General features: G+C 38.0%; 2 protein-coding genes across 2 annotated transcripts; one reads left to right on the forward strand and one right to left on the reverse strand.

The window, feature by feature from the left end:
* Window positions 1–242: 242 nt before the first annotated feature.
* On the reverse strand, window positions 243–7,550 carry LOC120302213 (vomeronasal type-2 receptor 26-like). The gene is made up of 6 exons (XM_039330289.1): window positions 7,300–7,550; window positions 6,017–6,308; window positions 5,298–5,429; window positions 2,244–2,370; window positions 864–1,740; window positions 243–270 (listed from the first exon to the last, which is right to left on the reverse strand). The coding sequence occupies exons 1-6, from the start codon at window positions 7,548–7,550 to the stop codon at window positions 243–245; spliced, it is 1,707 nt and encodes a 568-aa protein (XP_039186223.1).
* A 209-nt stretch (window positions 7,551–7,759) lies between these two features.
* LOC120302214 (vomeronasal type-2 receptor 26-like) lies at window positions 7,760–20,440 on the forward strand. The gene is made up of 5 exons (XM_039330291.1): window positions 7,760–7,819; window positions 11,186–11,272; window positions 15,720–15,947; window positions 18,953–19,079; window positions 19,518–20,440. Exons 1-5 carry the CDS (start codon window positions 7,760–7,762, stop codon window positions 20,438–20,440), a joined length of 1,425 nt encoding a protein of 474 aa, XP_039186225.1.
* Window positions 20,441–25,133: the final 4,693 nt, after the last annotated feature.

Below are 25,133 nucleotides of genomic sequence, written 5' to 3' on the forward strand. Positions count from 1 at the left end.
GGCGTGGCAGAGTTTTTTTGTCTTAGTCTGAGCAGGTGGGATTAAATTACCCAATCAGTGGAGTCTACATCCATCCTGATGGAGAAAATGGCAGACTGCGTTGTTTGGTGACCCCCGTGAAATGGTCATTCGACCCCAAATGGGGTCCCGACCCACAGGTTGAGAACCATTGCAATAGACCAACTGATAATGAGCATTGGATCCCAAATCAGCAATAAGTATAAATGGCACACCAGAAACGTTTATGCAAAACTCTCCTGCCTCACCCGCCTTTTTCCCAAAAAGAAGACCTGAACCATATAAGCAAAAGCCTCTTATCTTTCTGGATTTTCTTTTATTTTTGTGGGAGTAGATTAATTGTAATAGCAATCACCTCCTAGTGTAAACATAAAGCAAAATATCTCAAGACTGAACTAAATTTCTTTAATAGAGCTACCAACTATCTGCTTTGCAAAGAATCTTGGCCAATTTCCATTATTATTAATTTGATCAATAATTTTCATTTAATCATTGAAACAAAAAAAAGAAACCTGAAGCTCCTTTTAAAATTTATTTTTATTTTTTGTTTCTGCACTATTGTATTTTCTTTTCTTTTTTCTTAATGTTAGCTTTTATGTTAGTTTAAAGTTTTTAATAAGATATATATTAAACAAAATGAAGAACGTATCTTTATTCAGGAAAAAGCACACAATTAGCCTTCAACCATTCTCAATTTTTCAGCTAACAAATGAGCCAATCTCACCTTAGAATCTTTCAGAGATTGTCTGCATTACGTCTACCCTGGCATTGTGCCTTTATTTTGAAGCTACGAATCTTAGCTTCTTCTTATGCAGTATCAATCATTCCTTTTCCTTACCATTTGCTCCTTTTTATTTAATTCAGGATGTATTATAATAATATAGCATTTGGGAAGGAAAATACAACTCAATAAACCAAAAGCAGAGGTTAAGATGGAGAAAATCTCCACGGCTACCATCAATTTGCCCTTGGTGCTCAAGTAGGTGGGGATGAAGGAAATCCAAACACTGCAAAACACCAACATGCTGAAAGTGATGAACTTGGCTTCATTGAAACTGTCAGGCAATTTCCTGGCAAAGAAAGCCACTGTGAAGCTGACAATGGCCAGAAGACCCACGTAGCCCAACACAATGTAAAACATCATCTCTGAGCCTTCGTTGCATTTCACTAAGATCTCACCCACTTGGGAATGCTTCTCTAATTCTGGAAAAGGGGGCTTGTTCACTAACCAAACAGCACAGATGGCAATCTGAATCAAAGAACAAGGCACAATAACCAAGATTGCTAGCCTCTTTCCCATCCATTTCCTCATCTTGTTCCCTGGTTTTGTAGCCACAAAAGCCAGAACCACAGTGATCGTTTTGGCCAGTACACAGGAAACAGCAACAGAGAAGGTGATACCAAACACAGCCTGCCTTAAAAGGCAGGTTTCCTTGCTAGGTCTTCCTATGAAGAAGAGGGAGCAAAGAAAACATAGCAGCAGAGAGGTGAGTAGGATACATGTGATGCTGCAATTGTTGGCTTTCACAATGGGAGTGTTCGAGTGTAACCTGAAGATTGCCATCACAATAAGTGTGGTCAGAGAAAGAAAAAGTGCCAAAGATGTCAGAGCTGTTCCCAGGCCATCTTTATAGGACAGGTAAGTCATTACTTTGGGAATGCATTCTTGTTGATTTGTGTTAGGATATTGTTCTTCTTGGCAGGACTCACATTCATCTGCATCTGAAGATCACAAGCATAAATTCAGTATTTGAACTTTGTACTAATATTTTTCATACTTCCTGCTCTTTATATATTATTTGATGTAGAAAAGTTAGTATTGAACTCTACAAAAGTCTTTTAAAATGATGGTCCCCAATCTTTTCAGCTTTCTGGAACAGTAACAGCATCGGCAGTGGTGGGGAGAGGGAATAGTTTTGCACAAGCAATGGGTGAGCACACACAGCTCCATTTGCATGGGCAGCAGGTGCACAAAGCTCACACAAATGGAGCTTCATGTGTTCATACATATAACTGCACATAACTTGCATGGCCCAGTTCTGAATAGGCACACCTTGGGGGTTGGGGTCCCTGATTTAAAAGCACAAATCAATATAAGAATAGCCTTTGAATACACTACTGAAGATCATAAACCATAATAAAGTCATTAGATGTATGTGAGGGAGAAAGCACAAAATAGAAAATTTCTGGATGTTTTCCTAGATAGATCTGAATTCTACACTTACCCATTTGTGTTGAGATCCTCCCTGAAGCACACGGAATGCAATCATAACAACAGATTTGTTTCCCCTGTTGAATTAGTTTGCTTTGTCCAGGATGGCAGCTCTCAACACAGGTAGATTTTGGCACCATCTGTTAATATTGTCTACAGAACAAGAAATAGTTTTCTCCTCGTGATGATAATTCTGAATTACATACGTTTGGAACAAATAGATTTTAGAAATTATGAATCAGGTTATTAATATCTTGGAAAGATTGCTAATTTCACAGCTATCTGACGTTGGTAACTCTTTCTGCATTTTTCTTTTTCCCCAATATATTTTCTAAATTCAGCTCTCTCAACAAATTTCCTTGCTGTTCTCCAGATTACCACTCAAATGATACTGATATTAAGCGTAAGAAAATATAACAGTTCCAACCTGATGAAACATGGGATTCCACATAATGGCACTTGCATTAATGATGAATTCTTTTCCAAGTTGAAAACTGGGATCGATTCTTCCAACTTTGACTCTCTGGAAAAATTCATTGGGAAATGTCACCAAATTGATGAGGTCATAGCCTATTGCTAAATCCCTCTTCATCGAGAAATATTTCATCTCCAACGTTATTGTTAAAGTGGACTTGTCTCAAAAATGAATTAAGCTAGAGGGAAGGAGAAAGGTGTTACTGCTGTAACAAAAAGTAACGGTCACTTGGAACATCAGTGATATGACATTTAAATTGAGATATGATGCAGTACTGAAAATTAGTGTTTTCAAAGTACATCAAGAATCAAAAAGGTTTTATCTAACTAGAACATGGATGGTTAACCATAACAGCAATATTTTTCATCTGAATCTGAAACCAGGGACTCATTCCATTCCGTCTAAACTATGTAAGATGACAGAAAGGATTTTTTTTCCTGTTCCCTGAGAAACTACAAGTCTGCCTATCAAATTCATTCTCCAGAGACTCACTTCTCCCATTTTTGAATGACTTGGATAAATATTTTGTTTCAAAGAAATTAGGCTATAGTCCGTTCATCACTTTTTTATTTCTACCTCAATCATAACAAACTTACACCTTTTCTGGAGCACTCCAGCTACAAGCAATTTAGGCCTTTTTACTCATTTGGGAGAAGTAACCAGTCCTTACTCTTTATTCCTCTTCTGATAGTGGGATTAAATATCTGGTTGTTTTTGCTAATTTGAGAAGGAGCCAACCCAGAATGGAGTAAATCAGGGCTTTTCAACCTTTTCACCCATTGTACCACTTTTAGGATATGTCAACATCCGAGTACCACCAGTCGCCTAGCAAGGTGTCAAAAACTTGATGACCAAAAAAAAAAAGGAAAAAAGGGATAAAGTACAGGTAGTCCTTGACTTACAACAGTTCACTTAGTGACTGTTCAAAGTTACAATGGCATTGAAAAAGTGCCCCCCAAGCCATAGCTGAGCAAGACACCTACCTGCCCGCCCGGTGGTGCTCTTCCTCCTGTCTGAGATTTTCATTGTTGGGAGCATTTCTGTTGAGGATTGGCAGTGGGGGTGGGGGGGGTGTTTGGTTTTTATTTCCCTGCCCCCTCTGCTGGGACACTGTGACCATCATAAATATGAATCAGTTGCCAAGCATCTGAATGTAAATCATAAGACCCTGGAGATGCTGCAACATTCCAGCTGATCGGTGCTTCTTCAGGGCTCAGCGGAAGTGCCAGCATCAGTGCTGCTTTCCAGCTGATTGGTGCTTCCTCAGAGGTCAGTAGAAGCACCAGGATCAGTGCTGAGCTCCAGCTGGAGCCTGGCGCTGATCCTGTTGCTTCCACTGAGCCCTTACAGCCCCAAAGAAGTGTCAATCAGTTGGAAAGCGGCACTGATCCTGGCGCTTCCGCTGAGCCCTAACAGCTCTGCATCTCCAGCCATCTCTCACTTAGGCTTGTGTGGTGCTGCCACCGATTCAGCTCATTTCCCTCCCCCGCTACCACTTTTATAGGATGGTTGTGTACCACCTGCCAGGTGCCAATGTATGACAGGTGGTACCCATATCACTGGTTGAAAAGCCCTGGATTAAATTATCCATTTTCCCTATGGTGTTAAATTTAGCATCAATCTTAAATCAGTATCTCATTGGTGCATCTGGACTCTCAATTTCTAATTCACTTTAAATATTTTATAAGGTATCTCCATTCTCTCAACATTCTCCTAAAAACATTCACTTGCTTTTCTTTGCAGTTTCAAATGCTGGTTGTGTTTACTGATTTATCTCTGTTGTTACATCAGGTATGCTTATGTTTTAGTTCTCTTTTGGTTTTCTAAATTATTTTGGTTTTAATGAATTGACCAATTTACTTGTGAGTACCTGCCAGGGAGGAACATTTTGGAGATTCCATTGGCCTTGATTCCTGCTTCCCCTCCATTTGTTCCTCCAGAAGTACAAAGCATGGAGAGAATGTGCCACAAGATAAACAGCATTGTAGATGCTATAACTCCAACCAGACATCCCCATTTCAAAGACAAAATCAGGAAGGCTCTCCAGCTTCTCTTCCCCAGTGCAATTCTTCATTTTCTGTCCATAAGCTATATGGATGTTGAGTGAGCAGAAGAATGTTGATGTCCAGATTTCAGACAGGAAATAAAATGTAGACTTCAGAGGATTTATTTTGTCAAGAAAATTCTGAAATCCTGGCACATCTTTGGTATGGAGTGAGAATGATAGGGTTCCATTGAAGGATTTTTTGCTAAATTGCTGGCAGGGTTCTGAGCAGTGAAATCCCATTCACATGTTGTGATCCACACCTTCTCCAGAGGATTGTTATGGCCAATTTCCATTGAGTATAAAACCATCTGTAATCCTTCCAGAGACTGGCCATTTCCATATACAAGGAACACATTGATTTTACTTTGGGAGATAACAGATTGAATTTGAAGGATTTTTTTCTCAAGTATCTCTCTTAATAAAAATAGTGACATAATTGGGATCATCTGTATCCCAGCTATGCAAATATTATTTTGTAGAAGCTTGGGTCTCAAAGTTCGAAGAAAGTTTTCACCACTTTCATCGTCTGAAACAATTAGACTAACCCAATTCCATTCAAAATATTTCAGAAGTTGAACTATCCCCATGTATTGAAAATCTTCATTGGGAATCATTCGGTAGAAAGAAGAAAAACCAATTTTCTTTCTTAATATGGGGTCAAAGGAGCCATAACTAACCTGGGGAAAACATTTCAAATCACAGAAAAACATTCAATTTTGTATAAACTATTTTTAAATGGCTGGACATTCTTAAAAATCCACTTTAGTATATTGTTTGGTGAGTGGATGGACTCACTTACATTGCCCATGGGTAGTCCTTTTTTTAATTAAAAGTTTTTGCAATTTTACAATAAAGTCCCTCTCCCACTACCTCCCTACCCTCCCAAAAACTCTCTCCCCCCCCTTCCCAGAGCTGAATACAGTGTTAACTAGAACTAAGATCATAGGTGGTCCTTTTGAAGATGAGAAATACCAGTTAAGTAGCTTTCATATTTATGTGGTCACTAAGAATCAACATCAACTTGATGGCACATAGTCAGACAATCAATCAATCAATCAATCAGTGTATTTACTTTGAAATTCGTGAAAAGGATATGAAAGAAATTTGATTTCTCTAGTTTACATTTCAAGCTTGCAGTAAGCCAGGTCCTCAGTTAGAAGTAGATGTAAAATGACAGTTCAAACAATAGAAGAATTTACCTTTACCACTGAGACTTAACAGTTATTCTCCTTTTCCTTCTATATACCTATTTCCAAACATTTACCTGAGGAATCTTGTAAGTACTTAAGATGTTGGCCATGTGAATAGAATTTTCAGAGGTGAGTCCCCCAATGTTGGCCATGACTTCCTCTTCAGTGATACAGTAATAATTGAGTGGATCCCCTTTTCTTAGAAAGAGAAGATCCAAAGTGGTCCAAGTGGTTCTCCATGAATTGTACGCATTGTCATAAATCTGGGACCGTAATGTGTTGTTGGGTAATAGATCGGTATTCTTATTGATTTCTTTGATGGCAAAAATAAAAGCAAGGACATGCTGGTAGTTTTTAGGGATTAGACTGCCAAGAGAATTTTGAATGTTAGATCTTAAGGGCTAATAATTAAGTGACTTGCAGCTTAGATCATCGCTTGCCCATAGAGCTCAACTGAATATCGTTCTCTATATGATGGGAAACTCTTTCTGAAATAAATGCTTCAGATATTCCCCTAAAGCAAATTGAATAAGTTTCTTTCCTCTGTCATTAATGCACACAATATATATCTGTCTATATATTTTAGGTTTCTTTTTTAAAATTGATACTCTTTTCTTTTGTACTTTATTATATATCTCAATGGTGTAATTCATACAAGTTATAGATGTCATAAAGAAACTATGCTCTTAAATCAGAGAGATGGGGGAGACAGACAGAGAGACAGAGAGGATCTAATCTTCCAGGTAAAGTATATAAGGATACACAAAATTTTGGATGTATACTTTGGATATACAAAATTGCTTCTCTCTTTACTCATCCAAAGTACATTATTAAATATAATATATCCATAGACATACTTTGTCAGGGTTTCTAATGAGAATTCTTAAAAGGAATTAGGGATGTAAGAATTCCTAATTACTCTCATTCAACTTGCCCAAGGTACTATACCCTACAAATGAAACAATATCTTAGAATTAACATTTTTTTAATCTTATTATTTATTCCTTATTGTCTACCAGGGGATCTAAATTGTACAGAGCGAACTATTAGGGCTCTGAGCAAATCCATCTTCACACACAGGCTAGCTATGTGTTTTCAGTTAATAGCTGAAACCTGCCTCCCACCTCAATTTCTGCTATAAGTGTGCTTGGCATACAAAATGTCAAAACATGGAGAAAATTAGAAGACAGAATAAGAGATCTATCATTATTTAGAAATAGTCATTTAGGTGGGGAAAGTAAGAATGATCATCAGACCCAAACAGAATCTTCCAAGAATGAAAAACCACTGAAGGTTTTTTAAGGAAAGTATGTTATGGGGTCAGAGACACCTTAGATAAAAATGAAGAATTACTTACTAAGCTTGTGCTGGTGAAGAAATTGGATGTTCCCTAAACTTCTGTTCACTATAATTACCAAGTGTCATGGATACAAATTCTCCAATTATAATTTCATCTGAAAGATCTGAAGGATGTGTGGAAACTTTTCGCTGATAAGGATCTTTTAGAGTCAAATGTTTCCTGAAGGAATGGTTGAGCTTTACAAGCAGGAAGATTAGAAAAAGAGCTAGGAGCTCTTGAGGCAAGCCCCACCCCAATCTTACCACCATGATAAACAAGCACCCAGCACCTTGATCAAAAGTTCAGGAAATAAAAGTGAATAATTGTGCTGTTGTCAAATGTGGATCAAAGAGTGATATTAAAAAACAACCTTTTGGCAGGGCTTTTATGCAGTAAGCACAACTTGTCAGAGCTGAAATGGCTTTGCAGTCATCGATATTCTACCTCTCACAATTTCCTTCCATTAATCACTATCATTATGCCAGTTGTGGGGCATCAAATCCCTGTTGATAAAGAAAATGATCTCAGCATAAACTCTGTATTATATACCACCCAAAGTGACTTTGTTTGAGTTAGGTGACATTTATTTATTTGTGCCACATATTTATAACTTTTCCTATAAACAACTCAAGGGGCAAACATATACAACCTATCTTCCTCCTCCTATTTTCCCTAAACAGCAACCCTGTGAGGTGACAGGCTGATAGAGAGCAACTTGCCCAAGATCATCCAGCTGGCTTTAATGGACTAGAACTCATGGTATCCTGATTTCTAGCCTAATACCTTAACCACTAGACCAGGGGTCTTCAAACTTGGCCCTTTTATGACTTGTAGACTTCAACTCCCAGAATTCCTCAGCCAGGCACACTGACTGAGGAATTCTGGGAGTTGAAGTCCACAAGTCATAACAGGGCCAAGTTTGAAGACCCCTGCACTAGACCATACTGGCTCTTATAAATTGAGTAAGTAAATAAATCAGCAATAAAATGCTTCTCTTCCCTCATTCTTCCACTGTGGGAATTAACAAGTCTTTCAATTTTTGCCCATATAGGATTCTTACTGCTGTCAACATATGTAATAAATTTCCATTTTTTTTCCAAATTCTTCATCCAATAGTTCTAAAAGAAAATCTCCTGGTTTCAATTTTATACAGTGGTACCTTGGTACTTATCCTTAATTGGTTCCAGTGAATACCAAACAATGAGTACCAAACAAATTTGGAATAATATAGTGAGTCACAAAGCAGCTGACACCAACAATGAGTACTGAGACAAGATTTTCACATCAAAATGTGTTGAGTATCAAATTCAATGAATTTCAAAGCAGTTGAGCGGGGTGTGGTTTTGCTAGGATGCATCTGGCCCGGGGGCCAGCAGTTTGACATCCCTGCTCTCTATAATGGCATTAGCTAATTTTTTCTTTTAACAACCTTGCAATCCCTTGCATCAGGGTGGAGTTGGAGCAACTGAATGGAGCTCAAGTGTTTACTGGCCAGATGCCCTGCCTGATGTCTATGCAGAGTTCGCAGCAGACAATTACTCATTGTGCCCAGAGAGAGAAATATCTGCCACTACACATACGATCAAGCCCACAGCCTCCTGATTATGAGAAGAGAGCTCTACCTCTAGGTAACTTCACCCCTCAATGACATTAGCTATTTAGTTGTGGCCAATTGTAGAACATCAGAGCAAGATCAAAGCCTTCCAGACAACTATTCAGCCACCATGATAGAGCAGTAGTCAGCAGCTGTATGTGTCTCTTTCAGCAATGAACAGGAAAAAAATGGTGACAGGAAGTTGCCCAGGAGTCCAGGGGGAGGGAAAAGCCACACCCAATTTTAATGAATTAAGTAGCTGGTGCCTACAAAGTGGTCTCCATTGTCCACAGTTCATCCAATTGCCCTTTTATTAGAAGAGTTTTCTAATAAAACTACAGAGTTTCTTTTTCCAATATGACCATTTCAGCAAAGCGATAGGCAGAAGAAATAAGTATTTTTTATGAATTAGGAGGTTGTGAGAGGAGAAGGGAGAATTTATCTGGCTATTAAATTATCTCTTCCTCCTTTTAACCAGCATTGCTTTCTTTGGATAGGAAAAGCAAGACTCGGTTCTCCAAATCTGTTATGATCCCAAGATCATTTCTTTCTTGCTTGATGAGGAGTAGCCAAGAGATGGGTTTGGACCATATAATTTCTTCAACTGGAAAAATAGTTGAATAGCTTTGAGAAAGAGGTTTGCCTACCTCATAATTATCAGAATTAATTAATTAATTAAACTTGTTTTTGGGGAAAGCACAGAACATTTAAACACTTAACAATTTAATTTTACTATTAGCAATAACTTCATGAGGCTCAGTAGGTTGCATTATGAATCACTCCGATGATAATTATTGTAATCTACAACTTTAGTTATGCATAAAACCAACAGAGACTCTCTTTCATTGTTGCAGGCAAAGTGCTGTGATGAAGATGTGCTTGCACTGCTGTGATTGGAGCCAAATTCCTTTGGCATTCAAAAGGACTCAGATACTTTGCCATGTGTTTCTACTCTCTGTCCTTTTCCTCCAGGCTTCTTTCAGCAAGACATTTAACCCCATGTGTGGTGACAAAAGACATTTTAAGCTTAATTTCCCTGCCCTCTCCAATGATATAATCATTGGAGAATTTGTGTCTACTATATATCCTGAATTGCCTTTACTCCACTTTGTGGAACACCCAGAAGGATCCTTGCGTGGAAAGCAAGTACTCTTTTGAAAGAAACCTTTCAGGTTTTTTTTTAATGTGATTGAATTCAAGAGATTCACATTAAAATTTTTCCACTGTAGATGAGAATCAAAACTGCTTTAGGCATGATTCTTATTTATAAATCTCTCTTAGTCTTGTAGATTCCTGGTTTTTCAGGTGGATGTTGCTACACAAGAATTAATCTGATCATAAAAAAATTCCTAAGTTTAATTTTAACAATATTGTTCCTCTATTTTTTTATTTTGTATGCAAAAAGAAAAAGAATCCTTGTTAAAAATATCTAGCATGATATTTTAATCAAATTTATAAATATATATCTATGATTCTCATAATATATAACGACATCATTAGAATTTGATCATTTATTCCTTATTTGCAAACACTTCTATATACCAAGACTTTTATTTTAAATAGATTGTTGTTGCTTGAGATTTCTATTTATCATGCAGTATGTCTCCTTAGTACTTTAAGGCATAGAAAGGTGGGTCATTTTTAAATATATGAGTGTGATCAAATGTTACAGTACATTTTGAGAATTTGGATTGTCTTAACAGTTGGCACAATTCATCAGTTTCTGCCCTCCAATTTCATTGCTATGCTACACATAAGAAATAATCCATTTAATTGCATTAAAACCCTGTTTTAAACTTCTCAAAGTATGATGCACAGATGCCCACATGATCCTCAAGTGACATTCAGACATTCCAACAAAGCTCCTCATTCCATGCTTTCCTCACCTCTGGAATATCTTAACTAGTGAAATTTAAGAATGAAGGTTTTATTCTTTTTCAAAGAAGTGCTTCAGAACATAGGTGCACTCTTCACTTCTCTAATACTCATTAAAGCAGACAAATACATCATTTTAGGCAAAGAGAAAAGCATTATCAAGAAGTCTATCTAAATCCAATCCTTGTCACATTCTAAGATTGTAGAATTAACTGAAACTCTTCTTGCAGGCCGTTGCCTAAAAACCTACAGCATATCCTAGCCTTCAATTTTGCCATTCAGGAGATCAACATGAATGAGAACTTGTTACCCAACATCACCTTGGTCTCCAAGGTCTATGACAATGGTTTTCAAGCACTGAAAGCCTCTGCGAACCTTTTGACTCTTTTCTTTGTTGAAGGCCGTTGTCCCCTCAATTACAGGAGGGGAAAGGAGCAAAACATCATGGCTGTCATTGGTGATCTCCCTTCCCAGAACACCATACAGATGGCCAACATATTAAATGCCTACAAAATTCCACAGGTAGGTATCCGGGCTCACATAAATGCACAAGAAAGGAAAGAGTGGTGGTTAAAAGTGGAGAGATCCCCTCAAAAACAGCTGCAATATTGGGGAACTGATTTGGGGTAGATTTTACTTATTTATTTATCTTTCCAGAGAAATGTAAGGTGTCAATTACTATTACAACCACAGTAATTCTTAATAAGCACAAACATATTTAGTTTGTAAGAATTGGTGTAGGTATCATTGTTTCTGTCTTCTTCTTCTTCTTCTTCTTCTTCTTCTTCTTCTTCTTCTTCTTCTTCTTCTTCTTCTTCTTCTTCTTCTTCTTCTTCTTCTTCTTCTTCTTCTTCTTCTATTCTTTGGGTGTTGAGAGAGATACAAAATTCTGGTTCTTGCACTTCTGGTGTGCTCAACCACTGTTAATTGATGCTGTAATAATATGTCTGATATTGTCTCTCCATCTTCTGGGTGTGCCTCAAGTTCTTTGACTTTCTCCTCTTTCTGTAAATGCCATAACAATGTTAAATACATTTATCAGTAAAGCACTAGTTATCTTAGCCTTATAATATAAAATGCCAGATGAATACTCTCAGATATTGTCAGGTCCTTAATGAATAAGACTCCTCTCTTGTTACTCATTCCTCTCTCCTCTCTATTTCTGTTTAGCACAATCAAAGACTGAGATGATTTTTGTCTAAAAAGTGTTGAATGGAATGCTAATGATGGTCTGGTTGCAAAAGCTCTGAGGAAAGATTTGTTGAGCTCCAGATTTAGTATTTGTCTCACCCATCACGATTTTCTATGGAAAAACAGTGTCCCAAAGAAATGTACTTTTCCATTTTTTGATGCAATATTTAGTCTAAAACTATATCGTTATTATTCCTTCTCTGCAGCTCAGTTATGGCTCTTTTGACCTTGCATTGAGTGATAAAATGCAGTTTCCTTCTTTCTTCTGGATGACTCCTAATGAAAACCTTCATTATGTTGGGATTATTCAGCTCTTGAAACATTTTGGATGGAATTGGATTGGCCTTCTCATCCCAGAAGACACCACTGGAGAGAGATTTTTCAGAATTCTGAGGCCAAAATTAATTCAGAGAGATATTTGCATTTCTTTCATTCAATTTATTCCAAGAATGATAAATTATGAGCCCAGTACCTTCCGGAATAATAATCTAAATAACATAGCACTTTTCCTATGGTATAGTAAAATCAATGTAATACTTGTATATGGAGACATGCAATCTATAGAAGGCTTACGAGTAATTCTTGAATGCTATGAAATTAGTAACAGTCTCCCATTAGAGAGGGTTTGGATCATAAGTGCTTTGTGGGATGTCACTTCCGTCTTTGAGCCCCAGAAATTCACAGCATTGTCCTTCAATGGCAGCTTGTCTTTCGCCCTTCACACAAATATGGTACCAGGTTTTCAAGAGTTCCTTGAGAACCTAAATCCATTTCACTCTAAAATGTATTTCCTACCTCAGTTCTGGGGTGCTGCATTTACCTGTTCATTTCCAACGTACAATATATATGCACAAGGCAAAGGAAGCTGCACTGGGAAGGAGGATCTGGGGAGTCTCCCTGGAACTGTCTTTGAAATGGAGATGTCTGGTCAGAGCTACAATATTTACAATGCTGTGTATGCTGTAGCGCAAGGTCTCCATACCATGTATTCACCCAGAACCAGGAAGAAGACAATGGACAAAGGAGAGAAGTGGAATTTTCTGAAAGTCCAACCTTGGCAGGTGAATTATGGTGCCTTCTAATGTAATGGAAATGTAGCTTTAATCGCATATTGATTTCAATTTTTACGACATTCATTAACAGTGTAGTTTTACTTCAGTCCCATCTGCATTTATCTGAAAGTTTCTGGCTGAACAAAACATGATTTTGTTTAGATTACAGAAGATTACTTGCTGAGCCCGAGGGTGGGGTCAAATGCATCATCAGTTTCGTGTCTCTGTACCCCCATAAAAGACCTAAGTCCCGCTCCCTTGACTTTTCTCTGGTACCAATTCGCCTTGACCATTACTAGTTCATATTGCTATTTATAGGTATAATGAAATAAATTTGTACGACTTATGAACTCAATTCTGGTTCCTGATTTCTTGCACCTGACAGGTAGGCATGCAACAAGTAACAGTACCATGTTCTTCATTTAGCTATTCCATTAGAGTAGAAGAATTATGTATCTAATATATATTTTAAATTGCTCTTTATAATTTTTAGATGTCTAGACACTTGGTGGTAAACTCTGAAAGTGCTTATTCCTTGTTGCAATTTTGATTTTTTTTACAGATATTATTTTAGCTATATGGAAGTAATTTTTTCCCCAGAGGCCTTTTGCTCTCTTTCCAATCTTCAATCCAAAAAATTCTCAAATCCAGTAAAAGATTACCTTTTTTGCAGCATTTTGTGGCTGAGTAGAGAAAACAATTTACTGCAGTAGAGAGAAGAAAGAATTTCTGCAAAATAATAATAATGGAATGAAGTTGGAGGCAGGGTTATGATAGAATGAGAATACTTACCTTTCTCTAAGATATGTTTGGTGTAAGCTGATTTAATCTGCAAAGGCCATAAAGGAACTTTTTAATCATGTTTTCTGGGACAGGATTCCAATAAATATGTTTTGTTATAATATCCATTAGATCAGGGGTAGGCAACCCAAAACACTCAAAGAGCCACTTGGACTGGTTTCCCACCAAAAACAAAACACTGGGAGCCGCAAAACCCTTTTGATATCTAAAATGAAGATAACACTGCATATATCCTTTTTTACCTTTATTATAGGTATGTGTGTGTGTGTGTGTGTGTATTTTATAACCATTAAGGACATATATATATATGTATATGTATATAGGTCTTTGGTTGTTCGGGTTTTCTCCCACGTAAAATTGGAAGTGTCTTGGCGACGTTTCGACGAAGTCCCATTCATCATCTTCAGGCTGGTGCTTTCAGCTTCGTGCCTCGAGTAGCAGCATGAAGCTGAAAGCACCAGCCTGAAGATGACGAATGGGACTTCGTCGAAACGTCGCCAAGACACTTCCAATTTTACGTGGGAGAAAACCCGAACAACCAAAGACCTATATACAAATACCCGCGAAAACCTCAGAAAACGTATATGTATATGTATATATACACATTAAAAATAAAAGTAAAAATATTATTCTTGGGAATATTCATACTATTAAAACAATGATCACCAAGAGAATGGTTTAAGAGAATAAAATTACATACACACAAAGGTAAAAAAAGGATATATGCAGTGTTATCCTCATTTTAGATGTCAAAAGAGTCTCTCTCTCTCTGTCTCTCTCTCTCCCTCCCTCTCTATTTGCCCTTGGTCTGCCACTCCTCTTCCCCCCCCTCTCTCTCTCTTCCCCCCCCCTATCTGCTGCTCACCTGGCAAGCTTCAAGCTGTTGTCCAACAAGCTCAGGGGTAGGCAACCTCGTATCTTTTATGACTCATGGACTTCAACTCCCAGAATTCCTGAGTCAGCCTAGCTGGGCTAGCTAGCTCTCTCCTGCCCTTCCTGCTTCCTGCTTCCTGCAGAGACGCAGCAAAGGGAGGAGCTCCGCCCAGTAAGCTTTTCAGCTCCTCGGAGAACACTTGAGTGCATTCTCTTTTACACACACACACACACACACACACACACAACACCACTCACACACACACACACACACCCACACACACACACACACACCGAGAGAGAGAGAGAGAGAGAGAGAGAGAGAGAAGCAGGGAAGTGCAATTGCCTTTCTCTGTCTCTGTCTCTCTCTGCAAAGGCAGAGGAGGCTGGGAGCCACAGGGGAAGGCTCAAAGAGCCGCATGCAGCTCCGGAGCCGCAGGTTGCTGACCTGTGCATTAGATATAATGGGCAGCCACAAAGAGTCAAGCCATTTTCCAAAGCACATGAAAGCAGAACAAAAAGCAATGGTTGGAAATTAATCAAGGAGAAAATCAACTAAACCTAAGGGGAAATTTCCTGACAGTTAGAATAATTGATCAGTGGAACGGCTTTCCTTCAGAAGTTGTGGGTGCTCTGACACTGGAGGTTTTTAAGAGATTGGACAGGCATTTGTCTGAAATGATCTAAGGTCTCCTGCTTGAGCAATAGGTTGGAGTAGAAGACCTTCAAGGTCCTTTCCAATTCTGTTATTCTAATATTCTGTTTTTCTGTTATATTTCTTAGCAATAATTTTTGTCTCTCATGAAATGCAAAATTTGGAAGAGCAATCTATCTGACAAAATCTGTATTAATTACTTAAACTTAAAAAATGTGAACATATTCCTGCAAAGTAGAATTATGCCTTTGAACATAAAAAAATATTAACTCAAATGTTTGGAAGTTCATTAAAAATCAAGCTCAGCACCATTTGGTAAATCACAGCATGGAACTGTAAATCCTATTGCCTACTATCAGCACTAATTTCTCACTTATCTCTCTCACTTATCTTTTAGCTTCGTTTATTTCTGAAAAACCTCCATTTTAACAATAGTGCTGGGGAAGAAATAGCTTTCAATGAGAATGGAAACCTGGCAGCAGCATACGATATGATCAACTTGATTACTTTCCCCAATCGATCCTTTCAGAAGGTCCAAGTTGGACATATTGAACCTCAGAGTTCTCAGAAGGAAGACCTCACCATTAATACAACTGCCATTGTATGGAATCCCAAATTTAAGCAGGTGAATTTTAAAAAAACAACTAAAATGGTGATATTTTCTCAATTTCTGGAATTTTAAACAAGTCAACTCAGAGCGGTTCCAAGGTCATTTGAAATCTTCCTAATGATGTTAGAACAAATTTTGTATCCTGGAAAAATGAAGCAATTCTCAATTCTACATTATACTTTCAGATTGTGGGGAAAGAGAGCTTTGCTGGCTGGGGTTATGGACCATCTGGGTCCAGAGGACTTTCCCACTAATGGGTTTATCTGACTGTTTAGTTGATGGTTGAATCAGTTTGAGAACCAAAGCATGAAAACGGTCAGCATATCTATTCACCACTTCAGCCTAACCTACATATCCCATCTCCCTGGAGTTTTGCAGGGCATGTTTCTCTTGCCACTCACAGTTTTTGCTTCCCATAGCCAATTCAAAAATCTGGGGAGAGCTGCTGGCAATTTTGATATAGTGGTTTTTTCAAGTGATGTGCTTTGAAAAAGTATAGTACAGGGGTAGGCAACCTTGGCTCTTTTATTACTCAAAGACTTCAACTCTCAGAATTCCTGAGTCAGCTATGCTATGTATACAGCTATGCTGACTCAGGAATTCTGGGAGTTGAAGTCCATGAGTCATAAAAGAGCCAAGGTTGCCTACCCCTGGTATAGTAAATTTACTATAGTGAATAGCTTTTCAGCAGGCACTGATACTATGCATTTTGAAATACAGGCAAGATTGGACTAATGTGCTATCCCATTTTATTGCTCATCACAGAATAGGAGAGATTAATTGGACATCTACCAAAGCTGACCATTGCCCCAAGTCTTGCGCTCACCACACCTGCATTTACTTCCCTGATTGACATAATTTGTTCTTGTATGGTAGCCTCTGCAGTAGTAATGCCCCCTTGCACATCTCAGAAGCTGCATTCTACTGCTTGTGAAATACTTTGGATATACTGTATGTCAGGCTGTGCCATGTGGTTGGTCTTATACCTTCCTTCTTCCTTTCTCTCCCCACCGTGTTGCACAGACATCTTGTGACAAATGATTGTGGGCACCCATTCTGCTTGAATTGTTCATGTAGGTACCTGCTCTCCAGCTGTTTGTCTTGCTGGGTACTACAGTGGCTTTTTACCTTGCCATATAGTGTTCTGATGCAACATTGTTTGTGTGACAGTGGATGGTTGCTTTGAAATTCAGAATCTGTGGAGTTTTGGTAGCCTTGTGATAAACTGTGGTTTCTAGGTATCCCAAAGATGCTTTTTCATGCAGCAACTGGACTTTCCTGTTTTTCTTTGAAGAAGTTTTGCTCCTCATCCAAGAGCTGAAGAAATTTCTTGGATGAGAAGCAAAACATCTTCAAAGAAAAACAACAAGTCCTGTTGTCTCATAAAAAAGCATCTTTGGGATAATTATGACCTGGTGACTTAGAATCTCCATAGACATTTAGCTGTAGTTTCTAGGCATCCATCTTCTGTGTTTACAAATGGTAATTGCCTAGCTGTTTCTTCCTCCATTGTGAACTATACTTTAAGGAAGATGGAGTGCATCTGTAAGTGCATTTCTCTTGATGATGACAAATATCTCATCCATATAGTGGCACCAGAATTTAGGTGTGTAGTTCTGAAATGAATGGTGTTATAATTCATGCAGGACTGTTTTTGTAATGACTCTGTCATGGTTCCGACAGAGTCATGAATAACGCAGAACTCCGAGGCTTGAAACTTTCTCTAAGAACATGTTTATTAGTTACAAAGTATTGGCATGCTCAAGTGTGAAACCAAGTCTGGATGCATACATAACAATTCCCCAGTAAAAAGTTAGCAATCCCACCCATAAAGCTATGCAAGCAACTACATTCCCCAATGCAGCTCTTTGGTGGGCTTTTTCCAAAATGCCCAGCCTGCAGGCTCGGGAAAAACTGATGACCTTGGTTCTCACAGGACAAAAGATTATTATTATGACTAGAGAAGCACCTGGGCAACACCCTCCTCCCTCCATTCTATGTAGCAATGAGCAGGGAAATGGCTATAACCTTGCTCAGTCGCAGTGCTGACAGACTCCTGATATTGATCAGACAAGGAGACCAGAACTCATTGGTGGCCTCACACTGCAATGAACAAGGACACACATTCAATTTTCAGCTATTAAGATTGTTTGACAAGCAGGCACAAAAACAGCCAGGGAAGTGATTGAAACCTGGGAAACAGGCCCCTGGTCAGTCAATAGGAGTGCTGATTTACATCTAGCCTAGTAGTTAGAAGGTGAGGACTGGGCAGCACAAGCAAATGACAGCTAATGACTTAAAAGCCAGCCATCAACATCTAAAAAGCCACTTACCACAGGCACTATAAATACCACACACAGAACAGCACATACTATGCTAGAGAGAAGTTCCCTGAAGATGGGTTCTAGCACAAGTCCGAAAGCTCAGAATACAAAATCTCAGGTCCCAGTGACCAAGAGCAACATTATCCTGGGACATATAAATTGGCCTTCATTCGTGAGTAAATTTACTATACATGGAGAATCAGGATACCACTGTTGAATGGCAATGCAACACAGATAATTGAAAAAGGTTAGCAAATGCTAGGCAGGAATATATTTGCCATCAGATCAACGAATGGAGGAAGACTAAATATGGATGTCATTACCAACTAAAGTTGTCAGAAATTCAACAACATTTTCCATATAAGTTTATTTCTTATTATTATTCAAATTAAAATAGCTCATTAAATTTGTGAGAGATTCTTTTATGACCCTCTTCAGGACATTTCAAATTCCTTTATGTATGATGTAGGAGTTGTGAAGGGTTTTCTATCCAAATTTTCAATAGCAATTAGAAGATGTTCACCTCTACCCTGACTGAATCTAGCAATCAGTTCTAGGAATTTAAAAATTTGCATTAATGGAAATTACAAGAATATGATTGCTTTAGGATTTATTTACAGCGAATGATTGCTGACTGATTGAGTAAAAAATAGATTATAACCAATTTTAATTATTTTCTTTTGCCATTCCCATTAGACACCACCTTCTGCCACCTGTGTAGAAAGTTGCTATCCTGGGTACCGGAAATTAATTAAGGAGGGGAAACAGGTTTGCTGCTATGACTGTGTCCAATGTTCAGAGGGGAGCATTTCCACCATGATGAGTAAGAAAAAAAGGTCTATAGTATATTTCTTTAAAAATACATTATTCTCTAATCAAGTTCAGTTCCTGAGTATAGTTTTAAAGAAAATGATAGATTGATTTGGATCTCTCATCTGTCTTGTTCTCTTTCTCCTTTTTTAAGTATAAACTTTTCTTTATTTTCTTTATTTCTTTATTTTCTTCAGGAAACGTGGTTATTGAATACAAAAATAAACTTTAAGAAAGATTTTCCTAAAGCATAATTTTTAAAAGAGATTTATTCTCTTTATATGAAGCCAATTCTACTTATCAGATTCAAGAGGTAGCATGGAAACCTGCTCAGAATACAGCTATATTTTTATATGAGAAGATTCCAAAACATTTCAGCAAGGAATAATTGTTAAAACTTAATATCAATTCAATGTGTAGACTTTTTAAAGATCTTATTTATGATTTTTAGATTCCAAGCAATGTGAGAAGTGCCCAGAAAAACAATATCCAAATGAGAAACACCATCAATGTATTCCCAAAATTATCACCTACTTATCGTACAAAGAATCCCTGGGAGGAATCCTGACTAGCTTTGTTGTTTCTTTTGCTGTAATCACAGTTGTTGTGCTGGGGACATTTATCCGCCACCAGAACACTCCCATTGTCAAAGCCAACAATTGGCATATCACGTGCACCCTGCTTTACTCACTCCTGCTATGTTTTCTCTGCTCCTTTCTCTTCCTCGGATACCCAGGGACAGTCACATGTCTACTCCGGCAAGCAGTTTTTGGAGTTGTCTTCTCCATTGCAGTATCTTGTGTGTTAGCCAAAACCATCACTGTGGTTCTGGCCTTCATGGCCACAAAGCCAGGGAACCGCATGAGGTGGTGGGTAGGGAAAAGCCTGTCTGTCTCAGTCATTGTTTTTTGCTCACTTATTCAAACAAGCATCTGTGCTGTGTGGTTGACCCTTTCTCCTCCTTTCCCAGAGTTGGACATGCATTCCCAATTGGATGAGATCTTAGCGCAATGCAACGAAGGCTCCGAGATCATGTTTTATGTTGTGCTAGGCTACATGTGGCTTTTGGCCCTCATCAGCTTCATAGTGGCCTTCTTTGCCCGGAAGTTACCCGACAGTTTCAATGAAGCCAAACTCATCACCTTCAGCATGCTGGTCTTTTGCAGTGTTTGGGTCTCCTTTGTGCCCACCTACTTGAGCACTAAGGGGAAATCCATGGTGGCTGTGGAGGTCTTCTCTATCTTGGCCTCAAGTGGTGGCTTATTAGGTTGCATTTTTATGCCCAAGTGCTATATTATTATGCTGAGACCAGAGCTGAATACCAGAGAGCAGCTAGTTAGGAAAAAGACTAGTGTGGTTTCAAGTGCCGCATAAATGCTGACCTAATTCCAAATTCAGTCATAATACATGATTATGTATTAATACATAATACATGATTGGCCAAAGAATTTTATTCAGGAATAGATGTCTTCTTCCATTTTTTTAAAAAGCAATAACATTTAGATTTGTATACAGCTCCATCGCAATTTCAGCACTCTCTGCATGGTTTACCGTGTAAGCATTACTTACATATTGCTCCAAACAATTTGGGTCCTCATTTACCAACCTTGGAAGTTTGGAAGGCTAAGTCAACCTTGAGCTTGTCAGGATCAAGCTACAGGCTGTAGGCAGATGTTGCATGCAATGCTGTCTTCTAACACTATGCCACAAAGGCTCTTAATGTAAGAAACATCATATATATGTGATAGCAGGGGAAAAAGTGTGCAATACGTCTTTGTCTTTGAACAATAAATTGGGAACTACATTCAGAAATATAGTGGCTAGGATATCCACAATTAATCTTATTTGTTTAATAAGATTTTGTCTTCTTTATATTGAATTACAATAAAATGCTAATATGATTTATAATCATGTATTTATGTATCTTTCTAACACATTTTTGTTTTAATATCATATTTTAAATTTCAGGATATAGGGATCAGATTCAAAATTTTGGAAAATGCAAACACTTCAGAATGTTATGCTCTGCTATAAAACATGATGAGTTAGACCATCCAAATTACTTCTCTACTTGTGGAAACATTTTCTGCCTGGGTATTTTAACAAAATAGTGATTTGTTATTAGCAATTTTACTTCAGCTTACAATATTTACGCAATTTTATTATATTGTCAACACACTTTCTTTGCCATCTTGTCGCTTATTTTATTTATTTTTTATTGAATTTATAAAGCTACCCACCACACATGGAAGAGAAATCTCAGTGATGCACAACTAATTTTAGGGATGAAGAATGTTCCATAAGCAGGATAACACAGCAGAGAAGTTACATTTCATAGGAACCACTAAATACATGTCCCTATCTGATGGGCGCCACAGCATGCATCCTCTAGTCCATCTGATGAGGTGACCTGATGTAATCAGGGAGAGGCGGTCCATAAAATAGCCTGGCCCCATGTCACGAAGGAGTCATGTTTATTGCTTATTCTTTTTTTATTGTATTCCTCCTAGCATTACATTGTTTGAGTTGGGTGACCTTATAAATTTAATAAACAAATACATCAACAAAGAAAAGATGTTGATAGGATCCTCACAGAGGATGTGGCTTTCTTTCATTTCAATAGAAAAATAGATATTGAGAATCAAAAGTATAATATGCTTGATGAGGAAAAAAAAGTGATAATTAAAACAAAAATAGACCATCTGCACATCTCATCTTGAGGCAGGTAAATGAGGGATAAGGCCAACTGTGATTTCTGTATAATAGCCCTATATAGCACAGAAACTTACAAAGGTAGATTTCAGATGCCCATAAATGAGGTTCTGAATGTACGCAATTGATTATGTGCCAACCTCAGTGAAAAGAAAAGGAAATATAAGTCTATTGTTAAGTATATAATGGAAGGGGGAAGGGTTTTCCATTCACAGATTGGCATAATTTAACTATCAGGCAAAGTCCATGCCAAGAAAGCCACCATGACATTGATGATCCCAGCACAATGATCTCTGAGACATCTCTTACATAGTCATATGAGTTATCTATCTGGGCATGGATATCAGATGTGGAAAAGAGTGCAAGTTGACTCTTCAAAGCACAATTGTTGATGTGAAGGAAGAACAGATCATGAAGACTAAAATAGAAATAGAAATTACAAGAATATGATTGCTTTAGGATTTATTTACAGAGAATGACCGCTGACTGATTGAGTAAAAGATAGATTATAACCAATTTTAATTATTTTCTTTTGCCATTCCCATTAGACAACACATTGTGCCACCTGTGTAGAAAGTTGTAGAATTAATTCTATGTAAGAATTAAACAACTTCCACCTCCATTAAAGGACTCCACCAATATTCTAGCCTGAATGACTGAAGAAGGAACCAATTCTTCAAGATTTCTAGAAAGTCCACATGGTTGGGACCATCTGAATTTGAAAAGAAGCTTCACAGTACAGAAGACATATGTCCAGGATCCCACTCGGTATCATTCTTTCACAAAATGGATCCAGAATTTTCCAACCTGCCAGAACTGTGACACCACTGAAAACAGGCAGCCCTGCACATTGCTATGTATCATGTAGTAGTTTAAAAATGACAACCAACATTTGATCAAGAGCATCCTGTCATATTGCATTACAGTCTGGTTTGGAAGCATTACTGCTTCAGACTGGAAGGCTGTGTAGAGAATGGTGAGGATGGCAGAAAAGATTATTGGCAGTTTCCTTCCTTCAACCCAGGACATAGCATATAAGCATTGCTTGAGCAGGGTCCGCAATATTGTCTGGAACACTACACATCCACTTCATAACCTGTTTTCCTTGTTACCTTCTGGGAGGAGGCTTTTGGGTATCCAAAACAGAACATCCAGATTCAGTCTTACTTTTGTCCCATATAGTATCAGCCTTGTGAACTCTCAGCCTTCCTCTATATATATCACGTGTATATAGGTGTTATGTATGTGTATGGATAGATATATACTTTCTTTTGAGAGCAGGCAACAGAATTTCAGTTTTAATGTGGGCCAGTATACTCATAATAAAAAATGACAAATACAATTGCACTGCAAATCAGACACAGCTTCCAAATGCTTTTGAAGGGCAGTTCCAAGTAAGTCCATTGCAATAGACCAACTGATAATGAGCATTGGATCCCAAATCATCAATAAGTATAAATGGCACACCAGAAAAGTTTATGCAAAATTATCCTGCCTCACCCGCCTTTTTCTCAAAAAGAAGACCTGAACCGTATAAGCAACAGCCTCTTATCTTTCTGGATTTTCTTTTATTTTTGTGGGATTAGATTAATTTTAATAGCAATCACCTCCTAGTGTCAACAGAAAGCAAAATATCTCAATCGATAAACTTCCTGTACACAAGACTGAATTTATTTTCTTTAATAGAGCTATCATTTATCTGCTTTGTAAAAAATCTTGGCCAATTTCCATTATTATTAATTTGATCAATAATTTTCATTTAATCATTGAAACAAAAAAAAATTGAAGCTCCTTTTTAAATTTATTATTTTTTTTTGTTTCTGCACTATTGTATTTCCCTTTCTTTTTTCTTAATGTTAGTTTTTATGTTAGTTTAAAGTTTTTAATAATATATATATTAAACAAAATGAAGAACGTATCTTTATTCAGGAAAAAGCACACAATTAGCCTTCAACCATTCTCAATTTTTTCAGCTAAAAAATGAGCCAATCTCACCTTTCAGAGATTGTCTGCATTACGTCTACCCTGGCATTGTGCCTTTATTTTGAAGCTACGAATCTTAGCTTCTTCTTATGCAGTATCAATCATTCCTTTTCCTTACCATTTGCTCCTTTTTATTTAATTCAGGATGTATTATAATAATATAGCATTCAGGAAGGAAAATACAACTCAATAAACGAAAAGCAGAGGTTAAGATGGAGAAAATCTCCACGGCTACCATCAATTTGCCCTTGGTGCTCAAGTAGGTGGGGATGAAGGAAATCCAAACACTGCAAAACACCAACATGCTGAAAGTGATGAACTTGGCTTCATTGAAACTGTCAGGCAATTTCCTGGCAAAGAAAGCCACTGTGAAGCTGACAATGGCCAGAAGACCCATGTAGCCCAACACAAGGTAAAACATCATCTCTGAGGCTTCATTGCATTTCACTAAGATCTCACCCACTTGGGAATGCTTCTCTAATTCTGGAAAAGGGGGCTTGTTCACTAACCAAACAGCACAGATGACAATCTGAATCAAAAAACAAGGCACAATAACCAAGATTGCTAGCCTCTTTCCTATCCATTTCCTCATCTTGTTCCCTGGTTTTGTAGCCTCAAAAGGCAGAACCACAGTGATTGTTTTGGCCAGTACACAGGAAACAGCAACAGAGAAGGTGATACCAAACACAGCCTGCCTTAAAAGGCAGGTTTCCTTGCTAGGTCTTCCTATGAAGAAGAGGGAGCAAAGAAAACATAGCAGCAGAGAGGTGAGCAGGATACATGTGATGCTCCAATTGTTGGCTTTCACAATGGGAGTATTCCAGTGTAACCTAAAGATTGCCATCACAATAAGTGTGGTCAGAGAAAGAAAAAGTGCCAAAGATGTCAGAGCTGTTCCCAGGCCATCTTTATAGGACAGGTAAGCCATTACTTTGGGAATGCATTCTTGTTGATTTGTGTTAGGATACTGTTCTTCGTGGCTAAACTCACATTCATCTGCATCTGAAGATCAGAAGCATAAATTCAGTATTTGAACTTTGTACTAATATTTTTCATACTTCCTGCTCTTTATATATTATTTGATGTAGAAAAGTTAGTATTGAACTCTACAAAAGTCTTTTAAAATGATGGTCCCCAATCTTTTCAGCTTTCTGGAACAGTAACAGCACCGGCAGTGGTGGGGAGAGGGAATAGTTTTGCACAAGCAATGGGTGAGCACACACAGCTCCATTTGCATGAGCAGCAGGTGCACAAAGCTCACACAAATGGAGCTTCACATGTTCATACATATGCCTGCACACAACTTGCATGGCCCAGTTCTGAATAGGCACACCTTGGGGGTTGGGGTCCCTGATTTAAAAGCACAAATCAA

This window comes from Crotalus tigris, unplaced genomic scaffold (genome assembly GCF_016545835.1).
Source record: "Crotalus tigris isolate CLP2741 ecotype Arizona unplaced genomic scaffold, ASM1654583v1 scf7180000024427.8105951120:4207309, whole genome shotgun sequence".
In the NCBI taxonomy this organism is placed as follows: Eukaryota; Metazoa; Chordata; class Lepidosauria; order Squamata; family Viperidae; genus Crotalus; species Crotalus tigris.